This window comes from Salvelinus fontinalis, chromosome 7, assembly GCF_029448725.1.
Source record: "Salvelinus fontinalis isolate EN_2023a chromosome 7, ASM2944872v1, whole genome shotgun sequence".
In the NCBI taxonomy this organism is placed as follows: Eukaryota; Metazoa; Chordata; class Actinopteri; order Salmoniformes; family Salmonidae; genus Salvelinus; species Salvelinus fontinalis.
This window is the reverse complement of record NC_074671.1, coordinates 23,428,958-23,452,498: the sequence shown is the minus strand read 5'-3', so window position 1 is coordinate 23,452,498 and position 23,541 is coordinate 23,428,958. Positions and strand designations below refer to the sequence as shown.

The 23,541-nt window shown below is 45.2% G+C and overlaps 1 protein-coding gene across 8 annotated transcripts in view; it reads left to right on the top strand.

Moving 5' to 3' along the window:
- LOC129859250 (microtubule-associated protein 4) overlaps positions 1–23,541 on the top strand; it is a 111,168-nt gene that overhangs the window by 31,127 nt on the left and 56,500 nt on the right. For all 8 annotated transcript variants that reach the window (XM_055928768.1, XM_055928770.1, XM_055928774.1 and 5 more), the window contains 3 exons: positions 19,743–19,856; positions 20,264–20,353; positions 21,632–21,760. In XM_055928768.1, coding sequence (XP_055784743.1) covers positions 19,743–19,856; positions 20,264–20,353; positions 21,632–21,760 — 333 coding nt within the window. The remainder of the gene's footprint in view (positions 1–19,742; positions 19,857–20,263; positions 20,354–21,631; positions 21,761–23,541) is intronic.

Sequence of the window (23,541 nt, the reverse complement as noted above, 5' to 3'; positions counted from 1 at the left end):
CTCTGAACATACCACCTGATCATTCTCATGCACCTTCGTCCGTCACGCCTCTTTCTCGTCCTTTACTTCCTGCTTCCTGTATCCTCTTCATTTGCTTGAGTTATTTCTCTTTTTGAGTGTTTTGACTGTGTGTGGTTGGGTTGGCTCCATTCTTACTTGTATAGTCAACCAAGGACTTTCAGGGCAGGATGTGTAAGGTTAGTTATATAATGGTAGTCTAGGATGTGTATGGTTAGTTATATATTGGTAGTCCAGGATGTGTAAGGTTAGTTATATATTGGTAGTCCAGGATGTGTAAGGTTAGTTATATATTGGTAGTCCAGGATGTGTATGGTTAGTTATATATTGGTTGTCCAGGATGTGTAAGGTTAGTTATATATTGGTAGTCCAGGATGTGTAAGGTTAGTTATATATTGGTTATATATTGGTAGTCCAGGATGTGTAAGGTTAGTTATATATTGGTAGTCTAGGATGTGTAAGGTTAGTTATATATTGGTTATATATTGGTAGTCCAGGATGTGTAAGGTTAGTTATATATTGGTAGTCTAGGATGTGTATGGTTAGTTATATATTGGTAGTCCAGGATGTGTAAGGTTAGTTATATATTGGTAGTCCAGGATGTGTATGGTTAGTTATATATTGGTAGTCCAGGATGTGTAAGGTTAGTTATATATTGGTAGTCCAGGATGTGTATGGTTAGTTATATATTGGTAGTCTAGGATGTGTATGGTTAGTTATATATTGGTAGTCCAGGATGTGTAAGGTTAGTTATATATTGGTAGTCCAGGATGTGTAAGGTTAGTTATATATTGGTAGTCCAGGATGTGTATGGTTAGTTATATATTGGTTGTCCAGGATGTGTAAGGTTAGTTATATATTGGTAGTCCAGGATGTGTAAGGTTAGTTATATATTGGTTATATATTGGTAGTCCAGGATGTGTAAGGTTAGTTATATATTGGTAGTCTAGGATGTGTAAGGTTAGTTATATATTGGTTATATTTTGGTAGTCCAGGATGTGTAAGGTTAGTTATATATTGGTAGTCTAGGATGTGTATGGTTAGTTATATATTGGTAGTCCAGGATGTGTAAGGTTAGTTATATATTGGTAGTCCAGGATGTGTATGGTTAGTTATATATTGGTAGTCCAGGATGTGTAAGGTTAGTTATATATTGGTAGTCCAGGATGTGTATGGTTAGTTATATATTGGTAGTCCAGGATGTGTATGGTTAGTTATATATTGGTAGTCCAGGATGTGTAAGGTTAGTTATATATTGGTAGTCCAGGATGTGTATGGTTAGTTATATATTGGTAGTCCAGGATGTGTAAGGTTAGTTATATATTGGTAGTCCAGGATGTGTATGGTTAGTTATATATTGGTAGTCCAGGATGTGTATGGTTAGTTATATATTGGTAGTCCAGGATGTGTATGGTTAGTTATATATTGGTAGTCCAGGATGTGTAAGGTTAGTTATATATTGGTAGTCCAGGATGTGTAAGGTTAGTTATATATTGGTAGTCCAGGATGTGTAAGGTTAGTTATATATTGGTAGTCCAGGATGTGTAAGGTTAGTTATATATTGGTAGTCCAGGATGTGTAAGGTTAGTTATATATTGGTAGTCCAGGATGTGTAAGGTTAGTTATATATTGGTAGTCCAGGATGTGTAAGGTTAGTTATATATTGGTAGTCCAGGATGTGTAAGGTTAGTTATATATTGGTAGTCCAGGATGTGTAAGGTTAGTTATATATTGGTAGTCCAGGATGTGTAAGGTTAGTTATATATTGGTAGTCCAGGATGTGTAAGGTTAGTTATATATTGGTTGGACCTTTTTGAGGTTGAACGGCATCGTGTCACCCACTGTAAAGGTACAAGGCCGTTATTCTGTATTTCCTTTCATTCATCTTTACCTTGCTCTTCTCTCTCACCTGTATCCGAGAGGCTGAGTAGCCATTACTACTGTTCACAGGAACTCTATAGAAGTTACAGAACCTCCTGAATTGTGCATAAGAACCTTGAAGGGACAAGAAAGAAGGTGAATTGTGAACACTCATGTTCTGTGAACACTCTCAAGTGCTGCCGTGGATCACTTCAGTTTCTCAAGCGCTGAAGTGCTGTCTACTCGTCCTTCCATCTGAAATGAGGTGTTCTGTGACTGGCTGAGCAGTCTTTATCAGAGTGTTCTGCCTATCTGATGGAAGCTTCATTATTGCTTGTCGCCTCTGAGGTAATTAACTAACTGCAGCACTGGAGGGAGGAAATGAACTCTGCCTTTATGCCATCTCCTATTGAGCGGCCCTTTTAATTACCCACTAACAGACAAACGTGTGCCGTAGGACGTCTGCATATATTTCAATACATTTCAGCAGACTGTAAGGGGAATTCCACTTTGTGTGTGTGTGTGTGTGTGTGTGTGTGTGTGTGTGTGTGTGTGTGTGTGTGTGTGTGTGTGTGCGTGCGTGCGTGCGTGCGTGCGTGCGTGCGTGCGTGCTTTGTACACTCCTTTTCTTTCTTTGCTTCCGTTTCCTCAGTCTAATTCCTTTGCCATTCTGACAGTTCCAATCCACCACATGACCCTTTCTTGAAATACTGTGCATGACCTTGATGAGGTTGAAATTGCATGGAGGAAATAGTTAGTCTGATGCACCCAATGCTCTATTACACCAACACTCCTACTTACCACACAAGTACAGTACAACTCTCTCTCCCTTCAGCCCAGGTTGAGTTGGATAAAACTAGAGAGCTTGTGCCCGTTGGCAGTGTGGCTGTGCCCAGCATGTCATAGTGCCTGCCTGCCTTGCCCATCTGACCGTGGGTTGATGGGAGGGTGTTACTGGGGAGCAGGACTGCGGGCGGTCGTCTGGGTTGGCATGACCTCTGTCCGTCTGTCTGTCTGTCTGTCTCTGTCCCTCGATCAGTTTTTATTTATTTTTTATTTTTGGGGGGGTGGTCCCTCGATCTGTTTGCATGCCTCGGTCAGCGTCAGTCACTGCGGTTACAAACTGTGTCTGAGTGTGTGGGGGCAGTATGTGTGTGTGGCAGGGATATGCTGTGGGACAGGGTTGTTCTTAGGGAGGATGTATTCTGGACTTCCAGACCAGGCTCCAGTCCAGACTTGGAGCCTGTATTCACTTAATCCTCTCTGACTCTTGATTTGCCTCAAATCCACTGTAGGACACAAGAGGATGTCATCAGCTATCTCATAGCGAGGTTGCGTAAATAGAAGATATGTTTATATGAAATAACGTCGACCCATTGATAGTAAGATATTAAGATATGTTTTTTATATGTATAAAAGCCGCCTACTGATGATGCAATTGTGCTAGACTACTTGCACGTAGCATCTGGCCTTTTCTGGGTGACATTGATTCCATTTATCATTATCAAAAGTAACCTTTTGGGGAGTAGAGTAGAGTAGAGGCAGGAGGTATAAGTAGTAACTAGGTCAGAGAATTGAGACGTAAGGTGAATGCAGAGACGGGAAGCAACGTTTGGGAGCCATGAGAATGAGTGTGTGTGTTTGTGTGTTTGCGCTGCATGATGCCACTGGCTGCGATGCATGTAGGTATGCTACTGCATGGGGAAATGCTTGGAGTAGGCAGGTGTTGTAGTTGGCAGAACTGGTTCTGTTGTGATCGCTTTACTAACCAGCACTCTTGTTCTCTTCCCTATCGCCCCTCTCACCCACCGTGTCCCCCCACTCCTATTCATACTCTTATACCCTCCTTCCCTTTCTCTTGGATCATCTCTCCATCTCTCTCTACCTCCTATCTACCATTCATCTCTCTGTCTGAGTGTCTCTCTCTCTCTTCTCTCATCCTCTTTTTCTTCCTCTCTTCCCTCTCCTCTCTCTTGTCCTTCCCCAACCCAAGCTTCAGAGGACTAGAACAAGCCACCGCCTGAGTGTCACCTGTGCTTCTGCTTCTCTGCACCTCTCCTCTCCCACTTCAGTACCCCCTCCCCCTATAACAACCACACCACCACCACCGCAATGCCCATCAGCCTGGAGACCTCTGTAGGAAACATTGTGGACCCTCTCCTGACTCTCGCCAGCCTTCCATCAGAATATGGGGGTTAGGGTGCTCCACTGCCGCCAGCATAAGTCCACTCTCTCTCCTACTCTGAGCCTAGAGGACTAAATGAGCAGAAATAAGCCTTCACCTACACAGATTATAAAGCACACAAGCAACACAGTAGCTATGCAGGTATAGACTCATACACACAAGGAACATTCAGACAGAATATACACAGACACACACGCGTGCACACACACACACACACACACACACACACACACACACACACACACACACACACACACACACACACGCAAACACACACGCAAACACATACACTAACACACACAGATGCTTTGAAACTCCATACACTCAAACCAGAGTATGAGTAGGGTCCTATACATGTTTTTTTTGTTGCCTGATTCCATTTTTAGCAACATTTTTTGTTTTTCTCCGTTTTGTTTTTCCAGGTTTCCATTTTCCCCTGTTTTTTTCTTCAGGTTTTCAATTTCAAAATCACACTTTTTTAATAGAAAAACAACTGAATTGGATGTTATAAGTCCATGTTTTAACAACAATGTTTAAATAACATCAGGAGACCACTTTTGAGGTCTGGGCAAATGTAGAAATCTAGATCTTTGGGTGTAATGACCCTTTTAATTCTAGTGTGCAACTAGCAACAGGCTGCTGTTTAGCTGTCAAAACAAACAAAAACACTTGAATGATGTGAATAATCATGATATCATTCTGCCAGGCAAGCACAGTCTACTTTGTAGTTAACATTTCAACCAGAAGGGTGTTGGGAGTCTTTCCATCTACCAGAAGGTTTTCATTAGCATCACCGCTAAGGCCACACAAAGTGGTAGCCGTGCGCACCGCTCATCCACAGACGGGGAGTTCTCGTTGCCTCCTCAGAAAGTTGCAGGAAATATATACGAATCACTGATGCATTCTGTTCGTGTCATGATGAACTTGAGCAAATTCATTCATTTTCAGTATCTTTAGTCGATTTCCTATTAAGTCCAAGACATTGTAGAATATTGTTGAATTCCGCTGTAACGTCCGGATTCCGTGATTCCGTCCGCGTTCTCCGCATGGCACATTTTCTCGGGCCCTAGATGAGTGTTATAGGATGCTACAACTCCGGGTGAGAGTACTGTTAATATGGCTGGTCATGATGACGGAGTACCGTCACACACACACCCGTCTGTGACCCTGTCCTCTTCTCATATCCCATATGGCCCCCTGGGCTTTTTCACATATTGTTCCAGGAAGTGATGCGTACTACTAGTAACTGTAATATATTACACACACATGGGCACGCCACGATTACTCTTCAACGCACATGCACCCACACTTGTTATTTATTCATAAGTGTAGTTTACATACTCACCCTTCCACAAAGTTTCTCCACACAATTTACAATGTAGCATCTCTCTCTTTCAATTCTCTCTCTCTCTCTCTCTCTCTCTCTCTCTCTCTCTCTCTCTCTCTCTCTCTCTCTCTCTCTCTCTCTCTCTCTCTCTCTCTCTCTCTCTCTCGTCTCACTCACTTACTTTCTTGGTGATGTTTTATTATGCTTCAGTGGACAAGTTCATCTCCACACGCACACGCACACACACACATAAACTTTGATTTGATTTGACCCAGAGTACCACTGCCAGCCGCTCTCCTCCCGTCAGCACCTTGTCTCTTACTGGGATAGTTCTGCCAGCGTGTTCTCCTCCCGTAGGCACCTTGTCTCTTACTGGGATAGTTCTGCCAGCGTGTTCTCCTCCCGTAGGCACCTTGTCTCTTACTGGGATAGCTCTGCCAGCGTGTTCTCCTAACACCAAACTCACGCTGCTTCTAGCTCTGATGTTAGGTTGTCTCTGTCCTAAAAGTCTGGGCTGTTTCTGAAAGTCCCATTTTTTCTTCTTCTCTCTAACACACTACTTTTTAACACATGCCACTCGACGTGAAAGTTTGCACGCTTTCTCATTCATCTGTCTTTTGTTTCATTTCAGTTTAAAGTAAATATAGTGAAAGTTAAGGATGACGTAAACACATTTACGCGGTTTACCAACCTCTTTTTCCCTGTGGCTTTGCTGTTCTCAGAAAGTCGTCCCCTTGATTTTGACTAGTCTTCGTGTTGTTGATATCCCCCTCCTCCACTGCTGGATAGCACATCTGTGTACAGCACTCTTTTTATAGACTGTCCGTCCGTCGTAGTTTGTCCATCTGTCTGCACCTTGTGCTAATAAACTCTTCCACAACCTGGCTTTGCATTCCTCTTTCTTCACCGGTTAACCTCCAATTAACCCCTTGTTGATTCTGTGAATGTTGCTTTTTGCTTTTCAATGTTTGTTGATTCTGTCTTTTTATTTCCCGTTCAAACGATATCATGAAATGTTAATTCACTCCACCGAACTGTCGTTTTCTTGAAAGCTGCGAAAGAGTGGAGCTCCGCTGACACCATTCTTGCCATAGTAACCTTTCGATGCTGTGTGTTTTTGCCAAGTTACAACTTACATTAGACATGACACTCTGCTTCAGAAGCCTGCTGGTGGCCGAAACTGGTACACTTTAACAGGGCTCTTTTTTTGTTGCCTTTCTTAATATACATTATAATATATTATTAATATTAATAGACAAACGTCTTAATTAACCATCCATTTTAAGGATGGGCGATTTATATGGAATTCATTTGATTAATTCAAATGTATGTTTTTCACAATATTGCAAATACCTGAATTGCCAGAATTACGTTTTTTTTTCTTTTTCTTTTTTCTTTTATGTCCGCTTGTTTTAATGTTGTTTTTTTGGTCTCGTCTGACCAACTTCTTGTAGCAGGCATTATAGAAAATGAACATACGTCTCATAAACGATCTCTCAAGCACAAGCCCACATGCTGGTGAGTAGCCAGACAATCTGTACATTTCAAGTCTAGCCAACTTGGATCTATTTGCTAGCTAACAGGGTAGAACAGTTACATTGTTATGAACACACTCCTTCACTCCTTCTGCTGTGACTGCGCCTTCCCATTTCACACACACACACACACACACACACACACACACACACACACACACACACACACACACACACACACACACACACACACACACACACACACACACACACACACACACACACACACACACACACACACACACACACACACACACACACCAAGCCCCTGCCACACACAGCAACAACGCTGAAAGATCACTACTTCCTCTGACAACAAGCAGTTTCAACTCGCTATTTGCCTTTGAGGTTTGGTCCAACAGAGTCATTACTGTAACAGAGGAGAAGTGGACCTTTCTACCTGTTCCCTTTTTATGTTTCAACTCCTCAAAACTGCGTGACGAGCAGCCCCCCTATCAAAACGGAAGTATCAATGAACATTGGATTCTGGAAAACGAATGCTCAGTCTCTGTTGCAAGCATTTTTTCGCCCCCAGACTGTAGTACTAGCTATCGAGTCTGTGTTTTATAAATGTGCAATGAGCATAAAAACAAGTATATAAGGAGTTGGCAACTGGTTGTTATTCTGAGAAATAAGGTGGGCCACTTGATTTCAACATGTGAACAAAGTGGACAGGCTAGAATGTGTTCAGACAGTTGGAGACAGACAGAAGGCTGTGTTCATAACAATGTAACTGTTCTACCCTGTTAGCTAGCAAATAGATCCAAGTTGGATAAACTTTAAATATACAGATTAGCTGGCTACTCACCAGCATGTGGGCTTGTGCTTGAGAGACTGCTTATGAGACGTGTTCATTTTCGATAATGCCTGCTACAAGAAGTTAGTCATTATTAGTGAATGTACATTATTCATGGGTCTGGTTACATTTGTAACAAGAAGGGCATTTTGATAGACTTCAAAGCCAGATCAGTGATTACTGCAACAACAAAAAAGCAGGATGAGCTAGTTTGATAATTACATTTTTAGTGGGTCTTATGGTTGTGGAAGGCAGGTATATGTTCACCAGCCCTGAATTCATTTGATTATTGCTGACTGTTTGAAATGTAGTATATTTGACCTTTTAATTGTACAACAAAGCGTATTTAGAATATTCTTTTTTTTAAATGAAGACATCGTGAATCACCCATAAGTTGAGATAGGGCTGGGCAATCCAAAAAATCCAAACTCCATTTGCCTCGGTCACAAACAGCACCTTGATTAATAGCATTAGCTTATTGAAATGGGGAATAGTTTTACCTGCAATGAAGTAGTCTGCTTGGTTTAGTAATGTTTCTGAAGAATAATGTTTCTTAGACTAATTAATGAGTGCCACCCTTGCCTGATTCGTCATGGACTTTAATTAATCAAGCTACTTTAACAATACAAGAGGGACGGGAGACAGATGGATACGACCACAAAAAGACACTTGTTTTTTTCCTACTGTTTTGATGTCCTTGTCTAACACAGCCTTTACTCTTAGGAGAGCTCTGTCCTTCTTCGTTCATTTAACTTTGCTCGCACCCTTGTGAGATCAGATCATCCTGACCTGTCTATTCCTTCTCCTCTCTGTGCCATTAGACTGCAGTTAGCACTGTGTGTATCTGTGTGTCGATGTTCGTGTGTATGTGCTCTCCAGTTCTCTTCCGAGCGGAAGAGGGGGCCTGGGTAGCACTGCTGCTGTGTGGCCTCTTGGCAGGCTTCTCTCTGTCTCTCCAGTCCGGGGGGAGATCTCCAGCTCGAGCTGCAGCTATATGGGTCAGGTTGGCCTACTTACGGCTGCAGCAACAGCGGCTGGATGGCCCCACATCAGATGTGCTTCATGGGGAGGCAGAGCAGAGGAGAGCGGGGAGGACAGGACCGTCCCTCCAGAGACCCACAGGAGCCTGCCTCCGAGTCCTCAGAGCCCTGGTCCTGCCAGCTGTGTCACCCACAACCCTGGGAAAAGAGAGAGTGAGAGGGAGACTGCCCCTGCCATGGAGTGTGACGGAAAGAGAGAGGGCAAAGATAACTTTGACTTATACATTATACATACTTACTTTCATTAAAATGCAAAGATACAGAGCTGCCACCAGGAGAAAGGTAGAAGGAGAGTTTGACAGAAAGACTGAGACAGAGACCAAGAGAGACAGAGACCAAGAGAGAGAGAGAGACAGAGATACAGAGACAGAGAGAAACTGAGACAGACCGACAGAGACAGAGAGAGAGACAGACAGACAGAGACTGAGATAGAGATAGACAGACATATACTGAGAGAGCCAGAGACTGAGAGAGACAGTTATTGAGAGAGACAGACATAGACTGAGAGACAGTTATTGAGACAGACATAAACTGAGAGAGACAGAAATAGACTGAGAGAGACTGAGAGAAACTGACTGAGAGAGACTGAGACTGAGAGAAACTGACTGAGAGAGACAGACAGCGACTGATTGAGACAGACAGACTGAGAGAGACAGACAGAGACTGAGAGAGACAGACAGCGACTGATTGAGACAGACTGAGACTGAGAGAGACAGACAGAGACTGAGAGAGACAGACAGAGACTGAGAGAGACAGACAGAGACTGAGAGAGACAGACAGCGACTGATTGAGACAGACTGAGACTGAGAGAGACAGACAGACAGAGACTGAGAGAGACAGACAGAGACTGAGAGACAGACAGAGACTGAGAGACAGACAGAGACTGAGAGACAGACAGAGACTGAGAGAGACAGACAGAGACTGAGAGAGACAGACAGAGACTGAGAGAGACAGACAGAGACTGAGAGAGACAGACAGAGACTGAGAGAGACAGACAGAGACTGAGAGACAGACAGAGACTGAGAGAGAGACAGACAGACAGCGACTGAGAGAGACAGACAGACTGAGAGAGACAGACAGAGACTGAGAGACAGACAGAGACTGAGAGACAGACAGAGACTGAGAGACAGACAGAGACTGAGAGACAGACAGAGACTGAGAGAGACAGACAGAGACTGAGAGAGACAGACAGCGACTGAGAGGGACAGACAGCAACTGAGAGGGACAGACAGCAACTGAGAGAGAGAGACAGAGACTGAGAGAGACGGAGACAGACTGAGAGAGAGACAGACAGCGACTGAGAGAGAGACAGACAACGACTGAGAAAGACAGACAGCTACTGAGAGAGACAGAGAGAGACATGGCCAGTTATTGCGAGAGACAGAGACGGAGAGAGACAGAGAAAAGACGGAGACGGAGAGATCCAGAGACAGACAGAGAGAGACCGAGAGAGACAGAGACCGAGAGAGACAGAGACCGAGAGAGACAGAGACTGAGACACTCATAGAGAGACTGAGAGGGATAGACAGAGACTGAGAGAGACAAAGACAGAGACTTAGAGAGACAGAGACTTAGACTGAAACATATTCTTAGAGAGACTAAGACAGAGAGACAGAGACAGGGACTGTGAGAGACTGAGACTTAAAGACATAGACTGAGAGAGACAAAGACAGAGACTTAGAGAGACAGAGACTTAGAGCGACAGAGACAGACAGGGACTGAGAGAGAGACAACGACTGAGAGACAGAGACAAAGACTGAGAAAGAGAGACACAGACAGACAGAGACAGAGACACTGAGAGGGATAAAGAGACTGAGAGGGAGAGACTGAGAGAGACTAAGACAGAGAGACAGAGACAGGGACTGTGAGAGACTGACAGACATAGACTGGGAGAGAAAGAGTGATAATGAGTGGGATAGACTGAGAGAGAGACAGGGACTGAGAGAGTTAAAGACAGAGACTGAGAGAGACAAAGACAGGGACTTAGAGAGACAGGGACTGAGAGTGACAGTGACAGAGAGAGACAGAGACTGAGACTTAGAGAGACTGAGCGACAGAGACTGAGACTTAGACTGAGAGAGACAGACATGTACTTGGAGAGAGAAACAGACTGAGAGAGAGAGACAGAGAATGAGAGGGAGAGACTGAAAGAGACAGAGACTGAGAGAGTTAAAGACAGAGACTGAGAGAGACAAAGACAGACTTAGAGAGACAGGGACTGAGAGAGACAAAGACTGAGAGAGTGAGACAAAGACTGAGAGAGTGAGACAAAGACTGAGAGAGTGAGACAAAGACAGAGAGTGAGACAAAGACAGAGAGAGACAGAGACTGAGTGAGAGAGACAGGGACTGTGAGAGACTGAGACAGACAGACAGACTGAGAGAGACAGACATAGACTGAGAGAGAGAGACATAGACAGAGAGAGAGACGGAGAGACAGAGGCTGAGGGATACAGAGACAGGGACTGAGAGAGAGAGACAGGGACTGAGAGAGAGAGACATGGACTGAGAGAGTCAGGGACTGAGAGAGACAGACACTGAGTGAGATAGACAGAGACTGAGAGAGACAGAGAGAGACTGAGGAAGACGGAGCGGCTGAGAGGGAGAGACCGAGAGAGACTGAGGAAGATGGGGAGACTGAGAGGGAGAGGGAGACGGAGAGACCGAGAGAGATAAATACCTGTTCAGGTGGCAATGTAATGGAGAGATGGTTGGGAGGAAGTGGAATGAGCTCACTTCATCATATCCATCTACGTTGAAGTGTACTGTATGTATTAGCCTATATGGTAATGTATTTGATATGATCCATCTTTATGCTCCTTACGGAGGACTGAAGATGGAAGCTCATCACCTACAATCAAACAAAAACCTCTTGGAGTACTCAAAACACTATTACTGGGAGTACTCAAAACACTATTACTGGGAGTACTCAAAACACTATTACTGGGAGTACTCAAAACACTAATACTGGGAGTACTCAAAACACTATTACTGGGAGTACTCAAAACACTATTACTGGGAGTACTCAAAACACTATTACTGGGAGTACTCAAAACACTATTACTGGGAGAACTCAAAACACTAATACTGGGAGTACTCAAAACACTATTACTGGGAGTACTCAAAACACTAATACTGGGAGTACTCAAAACACTATTACTGGGAGTACTCAAAACACTATTACTGGGAGTACTCAAAACACTATTACTGGGAGTACTCAAAACACTATTACTGGGAGTACTCAAAACACTATTACTGGGAGTACTCAAAACACTATGACTGGGAGTACTCAAAACACTATGACTGGGAGTACTCAAAACACTATTACTGGGAGGACTCAAAACACTATTACTGGGAGTACTCAAAACACTATTACTGGGAGGACTCAAAACACTATTACTGGGAGTACTCAAAACACTATTACTTTGAATTCATGCAAGCCAGTGTTAACACACAGGCTTTCAGCAAAAACCGCTGCAGTGCATGTGAACGCATGCCAAAGCCTGACGCTCTTTTCATCCCAATAACCTATGAACAAGAACGGTGGCTAAATGCCCTACATATTCACGATCTGCCTTTTTAATCATGTAGCTTTGGGAAAGCACACAGTGTATCCTCATTCCTCCTCTGAGGTGGAAGCTGTCTCTTTCATCTTCTGCAGTTTCCACATGTAATGCTCTGATCCCCCATCATCCCCCATCCCAATGACTTTAAACCCAAACTGGAGCCTTCCGAATGCCTTCATGGTGTACTGTGGGACAGGGAGATGGACCGGGTTGTCCCCCCGTGTGACCGGGAGCTGTAATAGAGATGAAATGAACACTAAAGGGAACACTATTCTATGCATTTCTGTCCCCAACAGACTCTGTCTTAGACAGGGCTGTGGGGTGTTTAAAGAAGGCTATCAAAAGGAGGTGTGGTGGAATGGCTCTATCGTGAGGTCACTGGGTCAGACTTTGGGTCCTTGAAAAGCCCCATATAAATATAATGTATTATAATTATTATGGAACAGGAGGGGTCACTCAAGTGCAGAGCTGTGTGTGAATGTGTGTTGTGTTTTTTTGTCTTACACTTGTCGTGTGTGTGTGTGTGTGTGTGTGTGTGTGTGTGTGTGTGTGTGTGTGTGTGTGTGTGTGTGTGTGTGTGTGTGTGTGTGTGTGTGTGTGTGTGTGTGTGTGTGTGTGTGTGTGTGTGTGTGTGTGTGTGTGTGTGTGGTATTCCAGAGGGATTGACATCAAAAGCTGCAGAGCGGCAGGCTGTGGCAATTAAATAACCCTGAGCTGTGATCTAATGACCCTGCATCCGTGGATCACATGTGTCATCCTGTCTGACTGCAGAAGAGCAGTCTTCTATGTCCATGTGTCATCCTGTCTGACCGCAGAAGAGCAGTCTTCTATGTCCATGTGTCATCCTGTCTGACCGCAGAAGAGCAGTCTTCTATGTCCACGTGTCATCCAGTCTGACCGCAGAAGAGCAGTCTTCTATGTCCATGTGTCATCCAGTCTGACCGCAGAAGAGCAGTCTTCTATGTCCATGTGTCATCCAGTCTGACTGCAGAAGAGCAGTCTTCTATGTCCATGTGTCATCCTGTCTGACCGCAGAAGAGCAGTCTTCTATGTCCATGTGTCATCCAGTCTGACCGCAGAAGAGCAGTCTTCTATGTCCATGTGTCATCCAGTCTGACCGCAGAAGAGCAGTCTTCTATGTCCATGTGTCATCCAGTCTGACTGCAGAAGAGCAGTCTTCTATGTCCATGTGTCATCCAGTCTGACCGCAGAAGAGCAGTCTTCTATGTCCATGTGTCATCCTGTCTGACCGCAGAAGAGCAGTCTTCTATGTCCATGTGTCATCCAGTCTGACCGCAGAAGAGCAGTCTTCTATGTCCATGTGTCATCCAGTCTGACTGCAGAAAAGCAGTCTTCTATGTCCTTGTGTCATCCAGTCTGACCGCAGAAGAGCAGTCTTCTATGTCCATGTGTCATCCTGTCTGACCGCAGAAGAGCAGTCTTCTATGTCCATGTGTCATCCAGTCTGACCGCAGAAGAGCAGTCTTCTATGTCCATGTGTCATCCAGTCTGACCACAGAAGAGCAGTCTTCTATGTCCTTGTGTCATCCAGTCTGACCGCAGAAGAGCAGTCTTCTATGTCCATGTGTCATCCAGTCTGACCGCAGAAGGGCAGTCTTCTATGTCCACGTGTCATCCAGTCTGACCGCAGAAGAGCAGTCTTCTATGTCCATGTGTCATCCAGTCTGACCGCAGAAGAGCAGTCTTCTATGTCCATATGTCATCCAGTCTGACTGCAGAAGAGCAGTCTTCTATGTCCACGTGTCATCCAGTCTGACTGCAGAAGAGCAGTCTTCTATGTCCATGTGTCATCCAGTCTGACCGCAGAAGAGCAGTCTTCTATGTCCATGTGTCATCCAGTCTGACCGCAGAAGAGCAGTCTTCTATGTCCACGTGTCATCCAGTCTGACTGCAGAAGAGCAGTCTTCTATGTCCATGTGTCATCCAGTCTGACCGCAGAAGAGCAGTCTTCTATGTCCACGTGTCATCCAGTCTGACCGCAGAAGAGCAGTCTTCTATGTCCATGTGTCATCCAGTCTGACCGCAGAAGAGCAGTCTTCTATGTCCATATGTCATCCAGTCTGACCGCAGAAGGGCAGTCTTCTATGTCCACGTGTCATCCAGTCTGACTGCAGAAGAGCAGTCTTCTATGTCCATGTGTCATCCAGTCTGACCGCAGAAGAGCAGTCTTCTATGTCCATGTGTCATCCAGTCTGACCGCAGAAGAGCAGTCTTCTATGTCCACGTGTCATCCAGTCTGACCGCAGAAGAGCAGTCTTCTATGTCCATGTGTCATCCAGTCTGACCGCAGAAGAGCAGTCTTCTATGTCCATGTGTCATCCAGTCTGACCGCAGAAGAGCAGTCTTCTATGTCCATGTGTCATCCAGTCTGACCGCAGAAGAGCAGTCTTCTATGTCCACGTGTCATCCAGTCTGACCGCAGAAGAGCAGTCTTCTATGTCCATGTGTCATCCAGTCTGACCGCAGAAGAGCAGTCTTCTATGTCCATATGTCATCCAGTCTGACCGCAGAAGGGCAGTCTTCTATGTCCACGTGTCATCCAGTCTGACTGCAGAAGAGCAGTCTTCTATGTCCATGTGTCATCCAGTCTGACCGCAGAAGAGCAGTCTTCTATGTCCATGTGTCATCCAGTCTGACCGCAGAAGAGCAGTCTTCTATGTCCACGTGTCATCCAGTCTGACTGCAGAAGAGCAGTCTTCTATGTCCATGTGTCATCCAGTCTGACCGCAGAAGAGCAGTCTTCTATGTCCACGTGTCATCCAGTCTGACCGCAGAAGAGCAGTCTTCTATGTCCATGTGTCATCCAGTCTGACCGCAGAAGAGCAGTCTTCTATGTCCATATGTCATCCAGTCTGACCGCAGAAGGGCAGTCTTCTATGTCCACGTGTCATCCAGTCTGACTGCAGAAGAGCAGTCTTCTATGTCCATGTGTCATCCAGTCTGACCGCAGAAGAGCAGTCTTCTATGTCCATGTGTCATCCAGTCTGACCGCAGAAGAGCAGTCTTCTATGTCCACGTGTCATCCAGTCTGACCGCAGAAGAGCAGTCTTCTATGTCCATGTGTCATCCAGTCTGACCGCAGAAGAGCAGTCTTCTATGTCCATGTGTCATCCAGTCTGACCGCAGAAGAGCAGTCTTCTATGTCCACGTGTCATCCAGTCTGACCGCAGAAGAGCAGTCTTCTATGTCCACGTGTCATCCAGTCTGACCGCAGAAGAGCAGTCTTCTATGTCCATGTGTCATCCAGTCTGACCGCAGAAGAGCAGTCTTCTATGTCCATATGTCATCCAGTCTGACCGCAGAAGGGCAGTCTTCTATGTCCACGTGTCATCCAGTCTGACTGCAGAAGAGCAGTCTTCTATGTCCATGTGTCATCCAGTCTGACCGCAGAAGAGCAGTCTTCTATGTCCATGTGTCATCCAGTCTGACCGCAGAAGAGCAGTCTTCTATGTCCACATGTCATCCAGTCTGACCGCAGAAGAGCAGTCTTCTATGTCCATGTGTCATCCAGTCTGACCGCAGAAGAGCAGTCTTCTATGTCCATGTGTCATCCAGTCTGACCGCAGAAGAGCAGTCTTCTATGTCCATGTGTCATCCAGTCTGACCGCAGAAGAGCAGTCTTCTATGTCCATGTGTCATCCTGTCTGACCGCAGAAGAGCAGTCTTCTATGTCCATGCATTTATGTGGTTTTAGCTCTTTTGTGGCTTTTTCTTTTGTTTGAAATTTGAATGTAGTATACATTACATTTGTTATTTGCGTTGTTATAGGGACAATTCACTACAACATCAACGCTTATCAGACGTTTGTACATCTGTTGGAGGTGGGATTATCTTTCCCCCAAATCAGTATTCTTCGGAGGTGCCCCTGTGGTGCTCCCCTCGTCCCTCGCCCTATCTGCCGGCGTGTGTACCCAGCATGCGGAAATCCGAATGGGGATAAGAAGGGGGGAAAAGCTGGGGTCAGCTGTAGGACAACAATGTGGAGTTAGCCGAGTTAGCGTAGCCTCGCATAGTCTTCTGTCCAGCTGTGTGGCACGGCTGGACAGACACTTCCACTGCTCTGTCATTTTGTTTTGCTCTGCCTTCCTTACCATCCAGTCGTATTGATTACATTACACGTTACAACCACAGAGGAAATGTACAGAGGTTTTGAAGTGTTCTGTCCCCACACGAAATTGGTCTCAAATAGTGGGCTGAAGAATTCATATTTATATATCTCTTCTAACTAATATGTAAATGGCAGGATTTGCTATGGAAGAACTCAAAACCAAAGCTGTGTTGCTGAGTCCTATTTGGAGAGATACATTTCAGTGTTTCCTCAATATTCTTTTAGCAATGGCGGGCCGCCGATGCTAAATTGTTGTCGCCACTCCAAGAGATATGAGGTAAAAAATAATCGAGATGGTCAAACCCTGACAGTATAAACGACTAAAATCAGATAAAAAATATGTAGAAAAGTTAAAAGAGCTTTGTATATTTTTTAAATAAGATCATCTTTGAGAACTAACGATCACCAATAAAAAATGGACTCAGAAAGAATCTAAAATTCCAAAAATGTTTGAGTCACTCGGATAGCATAAGAACAAGGCATAAGCCATGGCAAAATGTGTATAATTGCAGGAAATTAGCTCTTGGCTGCAGAGACAAAAATAGCTACATTTTGTCTCTGTGGCCAAGAAGAGGGCCTTTTTTTAAAAGTTGGTCTGAAACCACACAATTGGCCCATGCCCACTACCACGCCATACGTCCACTAACTTTGCCACCTTTGCTGAAAAATAATCCTATGGGAAGCACTGCATTTACCCTGTCCAGGTGTCTAATCCTAAATGACAGGGGTCGGGACAGGGGTCGGGACAGGAGTCGGGACGGGACAGGGACGGGAGTCGGGACAGGGACGGGAGTCGGGACAGGGACGGGAGTCGGGACAGGGACGGGAGTCGGGACAGGGACGGGAGTCGGGACAGGGACGGGAGTCGGGACAGGGGAGGGAGTCGGCCAGTTCCTTTATGGCTGCAGTTAAAAGCAGAGCCTAGCACTCTTCAGATGTTATGTCACAGAACATCCATTTAAAATTGAACACTTTAAACGGCTCTCTAATCTACACACAGTGTCTACTGCACATGGGCGGACCAGAATGCCGCTGGGTTGTACTTGAGATTCAGGTGGTGATTGTGTCACACCCATCCATCCATTTACAGAGGGACTTTATCTCTCCAACTCTGAAAGCCAGCCCGACTGGCCCTGTAAGATGCTGTCTGCTCAGCTGAACCATGACAGGGATATACTGTATAAATAGTCGCCACACACACACACACACACACACACACACACTGAGAACCTCTGCCCAGAGAAACGGCAGCAATGATCTAGGTCAGACAGCGCCATAGAGTATGCTAGGAGCTGGAGATACAGAGGGATGGAAGGAGGAGTAGAGAGATGGAGGGATAAAACTCCGGGCAAAGGCATCCAAAGGTTTACTCTCTTCTTCTTTCTGAGGCCAGAAAGCCCTTAATTATGGTGTACCAATCTTTCACCCCTTCCTCTCCCACCCCGTCTGGGGCCCCTTCATTTTTGCCCTGTTTTGTTTTTCCCCAATGCCCTTAAACAACCCCATTGTGTTCAGTTGGGCTGGTGTGTTTCAATAGCTAACAGCTTGTTGACTGAACAATGGGTGGGCATGCGGCCTTGCTCCCCACGCTGGGTTCCCGGGGGCAAGCTGATACGAGTGCTACATGACTTGGCATGTTTGGGTCCAGACACCCACGCAGCCCCAGTCTGAAGTTGATTTACTTAGTGATGTGTGTAAATTCTGGAGTGTTGGGCTGCCTGGAGCTGTCAGTGTCCCACTGTTTCAGATGCTTTCTTGACCCTTGATCAACCCACCCGGGCCTTTCTCTCTTCTGGGTTGTCCTCAACGCTCGCTTGGCTCACATCTTCGCAAAGATCCAATCACTGTCCTCTTATCCAAGTATTAACCTCTTACTGTGTCCCCACTTTTCCTAACATTCATTTATTAGTTCTGCCGACCATTCTAGATCCCCATGCCCCCTGAGTGGCCTGTCCCAGTTCCCTGGGGAGAGGCTCACGAGACATGCCTCATCACGGATTGGAGGCATTCAGACACGGTCTTGTTCAGTCCATCTCCTTTGAGCTTTCGGAGTATCTCAAATCAAATGTTATTTGTCACATGCGCCGATTACAACAGGTGTAGACCTTACCGTGAAATACTTACTTACAAGCCCTTAACCGACAATGCAGTTCAACAAATAGAGTTAAGAAAATATTTACCAAATAAACTGAAGTAAAAAAAAATACGAAAATAGAGAAATAACAAATAATTAAAGAGCAACAATAAAATAACAGTAGCGAGGCTATATACAGGGGGTACAGGTACAGAGTCAATGTGAGGGGGGACAGGTTAGTCGAGGTAATATGTACATTGTGTTGCTCAGCTATCTTGACTATGGTTTTCCAGTGTGAGGATGAAAACTGCAATTTCATAGCCATATTCTGTGTTTTTAGTTCTTCAAACATATTAAGCCAGGAATGCCCTTTTCTAAACTGCTCTGCCAGATTTCAGCACCTTGGACAGTAACCCAGCAAACTAGCAAAGTCCAGAGAACAAACCTAAAAAGCACCAGCCTATTTGTCTTTCCTCTCACTTCTGCAATGTTAACAGCCTCTCTGATTCAACTGTTTTGTGTCTCCTCTTGTCTCTCTGAATAGGCATGTGTATTATCGAGCGCTGAGACACACACACGCACTCACACACACGCACAGCCACATGTGAGGACACATGGAAGTTCAAATCCCCCCCCGTCTACTACTGTCTAGCTTTTGGAACCGGCACTGCTGTGTTTGTGACTTTGGGTGTTGTCCTGTCCACCCGCGTCACTGTCACCCTCAATGGAACTTCATGGGTACAGAGGGAGGCGGGTGGAGGGACGTTGGAGGGGGTGGGGTGGGGTTTGGGAGAGTGCCGCTCTCCCACAGCGGCCAAATAACAGCCACATCGGATCAGACGACCAGACGGAGGGCCTAGATAGTAGAGTCAGGACCCAGAGGCGGGAGGGCAGGACAGAGGTGGGAGGGCGGGGGGTCAGAACCAGTCACAGACGGGGAGAAGTGACCACGGCCCAGGCTACTGCAGCCACTGATCAGCACAGAGCTACTGCGTACACAGAGATACAGCTGAGACTGCACTGGAAAGAAATAGGGGAAAGGATTACCAATATCAAATGCTGTTTTAGATTTAACAGGCTTGATAGCTCTTTATTTAGAGGAGAAATTACAGGTGAGTGAGTGAGAGGTTTGTGTGTTTTGATGTACAGTTAGTGGACAGGTCCGGTGTGTTGCCAGAGGGTGGAACTAATGTGAGGTGTTCTGTGTTTCCAGTTACTGCAGGTTCTAAAGTGACACCTGGGGGACAGATAACAGCGTCACGCCCAGAACCACAGGGGGAAGTGCGGCCCAATTCGTCAGAGCAGCAAGTCTTTGCAGCCCTCTCAGGTAAGAGACCTGATGCTGCACTATTTCATAATGTTTACCCTGAAGTTTATCTCATCTATTGATTTGGAGAGCTGGTAGAGATCTGAACTCATCTCCTACAGGTGTGACTGAAGTGATGTGTTGTTCACCCTTAAAGAGAGGACTGTTCTGCATTTGCAGTGTTCAGTTTGTGGTGGAGGGTCTCATGCTTAGTCTACTCACACCCATCTCTGTCTCTCTGTCTCTCTCTCTCTGTCTCTCTCTCTCTCTGTCTCTCTCTCACTCTGTCTCTGTGGATTTGTCTGCTTCCATTTACTTCTCTCTGATCCTTCATTACTCATGCCCTTTCCTCTGCCCCCCCTCTTTTGATTTTCCCTTCCTTCCTCCCCTCTATCTCTCTCCCCCTATCTCTCTCCGTCTCTCTCCAGGCTCCATGTCAGGCTTCCCTGATCATTGGAGCTCCCAGCGCAACAACCCGCCCCAGATGATGGACAGTGGACTGATGGGAGATTCTTCAGGTGGACTCTTTGATTCAATTGTCAATATTTGAGCAACACACATCCTACATCCCATTGTCAGAGTAATAGCATCCATTACGAACAAATTAGGTCTCTAGATTCCTAGATATGAGGAATTCTTTGTAAATCGATAAGTAGTACGCCGTCATATATTAAATGTATGATGTACTTTCTTTAGATCATGTCATAACTGGCTACTTCCCATTTGAACTTCATAGGACGTTTACATTCACACAATAAGAATGTGTGCAAGCTAAAAAATGAAATATTGTAAACATGTAATACATTACATAGACTATGCAATGAGTGTTAAAAAATCATTGTTTTATAGAGTATGAACTCAGTGCCTGTAAAACTGAGCACACTGATTTGCCACATTGGTGGCTTGGGAGTTGTGACTGGCCTGATTTGTTATGGGCTGAGTTGAGTTGAGCCCTTACGATGCCAGACTCGGCAGATACAGCCCTGTCACAACCTTTGTCATCTCAGTGCTACTGAATCACTGCTGAAAGGCTAGTCACTTGAAGACACACACACACAAAAGGAAAGAGGCATGCACACACACACTCAGGGAGACACATGCACACACACACACACAAACAGTAGCTGTGAATCCCTACGAGGAACCAACGGATGACATTTTGAAGGGGTTGCTGGGTGTTTTGTCTGAGTCATTGCTTTACGGCTTCAATCGATGTGTCAGCGCCCCCCCCCCCCCCCCCCCCCCATTTCTTCGCGGTTCTCCAGCCAACTGCCACCGACATGGAATTCTCATCACCATGTCTGACATTTCCACTGCACTTGCCTCAGAAGGTGTTGCTAGCCAGTCCTCACTCAGGAGAATGGCCCTCGTTGAGGAATAGAAGTCCATTTAGCGGGGCCCATTTTCAAATGTCTCCGTCCCTCATTACTGCGCCTGAAAGGCTTCATCCTATCATGACTCATCTTTTGAACATTCCTCAATGAGCTCTCTGGATTGGCTCATTCCGTCTGCCTGTGTTATGACTTATGTTCGATCTATTCATTGGCCCGTCTGAGGTTGATCTAAGCTCTGATTGCTACTGCTCTGTGTGACATTTGTCTGACTCTGTATCAGGATCAATTTGAAGCGGTTCTGGGCCCATATTCACGAAGCACCTCAGACTAGAAGTGCTGATCAAGAATCGGTTTTGCCTTTTAGATTATAATGAACATGATTAAATGGATAGAGTGGGGGTTGATCCATCGACATGCTTTGTGAATACAGGGGTTGATTGTTTCTTTGTGTCTGTGTGACAGGTTTCTCCCAGCCTGCTATGGGGATGGTGATGGGGATAGCTCCACTATCGACAGAGAGGCCTCCCAGCATCGCAGAGCCCCAGAAGCCCCCACCTCAGGCAGCCAACCCAGCTAAGGACATGTCTGCAGGTAAAAGGAAACACACATTAAGAAACACACATTATCACTATTAGTAACAGTGCCTATGCCGAAGTGCCCACCTCAGTACCTAGTTCAGTAACTGTCAGTACCTATCAACATCTTCAGCCAGCTCTTAAGGCCTACAGTTGAAGTCGTAAGTTTACATACAGTTAGGTTGGAGTCATTAAAATGTGTTTTTTAACCACTCCACAAATTTCTTGTTAACAAACTATAGTTTTGGCAAGTCGGTTAGGACATCTACTTTCTGCATGACACAAGTAATGTTTCCAACAATTGTTTACAGACAGATTATTTCACTTATAATTCACTGTCTCACAATTCCAGTTGGGTCAGAAGTTTACATACACTAAGTTGACTGTGCCTTTAAACAGCTTGGAAAATTCCCAAAAATTATGTCATGGCTTTAGAAGCTTCTGATAGGCTAATTGACATAATTTGAGTCAATTGGCAGTGTACCTGCGGATGTATATCAAGGCCTACCTTCAAACTCAGTGCCTCTTTGCTTGACATCATGGGAAAATCAAAAGAAATCAGCCAAGACCTCAGAAAAAAGAAATTCTAGACCTCCACAAGTCTGGTTCATCCTTGGGAGCAATTTTCAAATGCATGAAGGTACCACGTTCATCTGTACAAACAATAGTACTCAAGTATAAATACCATGGGACCACGCAGCCGCCATACCGCTCAGGAAGGAGACGCGTTCTGTCTCCTAGAGATGTACGTACTTCTATATCCACAGTAAAAGGAGTCCTATATCGACATAACCGGAAAGGCCGCTCAGCAAGGAAGAAGGCACTGCTCCATAAAAAAGCCAGACTACGGTTTGCAACTGCACATGGGGACAAAGATCGTACTTTTTGGAGAAATGTCCTCTGGTCTAATGAAACAAAAATAGAACTGTTTGGCCAAAATGACCATTGTTATGTTTGGAGGAAAAAGGGGGAGGCTTGCAAGCCAAAGAACATCATCCAAACCGTGAAGCACAGGGATGGCAGCATCGTGTTGTGGGGGTGCTTTGCTGCAGGAGGGACTGGTGCACTTCACAAAATAGATGGCATCACGAGGGAGACAAATTATGTGGATATAGTGAAGCAACATCTCAAGACATCAGTCAGGAAGTTAAAGCTTGGTCACAAATGGTTCTTCCAAATGGACAATGACCACAAGCATACATCCAAAGTTGTGGCAAAATGGCTTAAGGACAAGAAAGTCAAGGTATTGGAATGGCCATCACAAATCCCTGACATCAATCCTATAGACAATTTGTGGAAAGAACTGAAATAGCGTGTGCGAGCAAGGAGGCCTGCAAACCTGACTCAGTTACACCAGCCCTGTCAGGAGGAATGGGCCGAAATTCACCCAACTTATTGTGGGAAGCTTATGGAAGGCTACCCGAAAAGTTTGACCCAAGTTAAACAATTTAAAGGCAATGCTACCAAATATTATTTGAGTGTATGTAAACTTCTGACCCACTAGGAATGTGATGAAAGAAATAAAATCTGAAGTAAATCATTTTCTCTACTATTATTCTGACATTTCACATTCTTAAAATCAAGTGGTGATCCCAACTGACCAAAGACAGGGAATTGTTACTAGGATTAAATGTCAGGAATTGTGAAAAACTGAGTTTAAATGTATTTGGCTAAGGTGTATGTAAACTTCCGACTTCAACTGTATGTGTATGTCGGTCTGCCTCTCTCCGTGTTGGCATGCATGTGTGGCATTTGTGGAAGTCATTGTGCACACTAGAGGGTGTTAGGGTTGGGCAG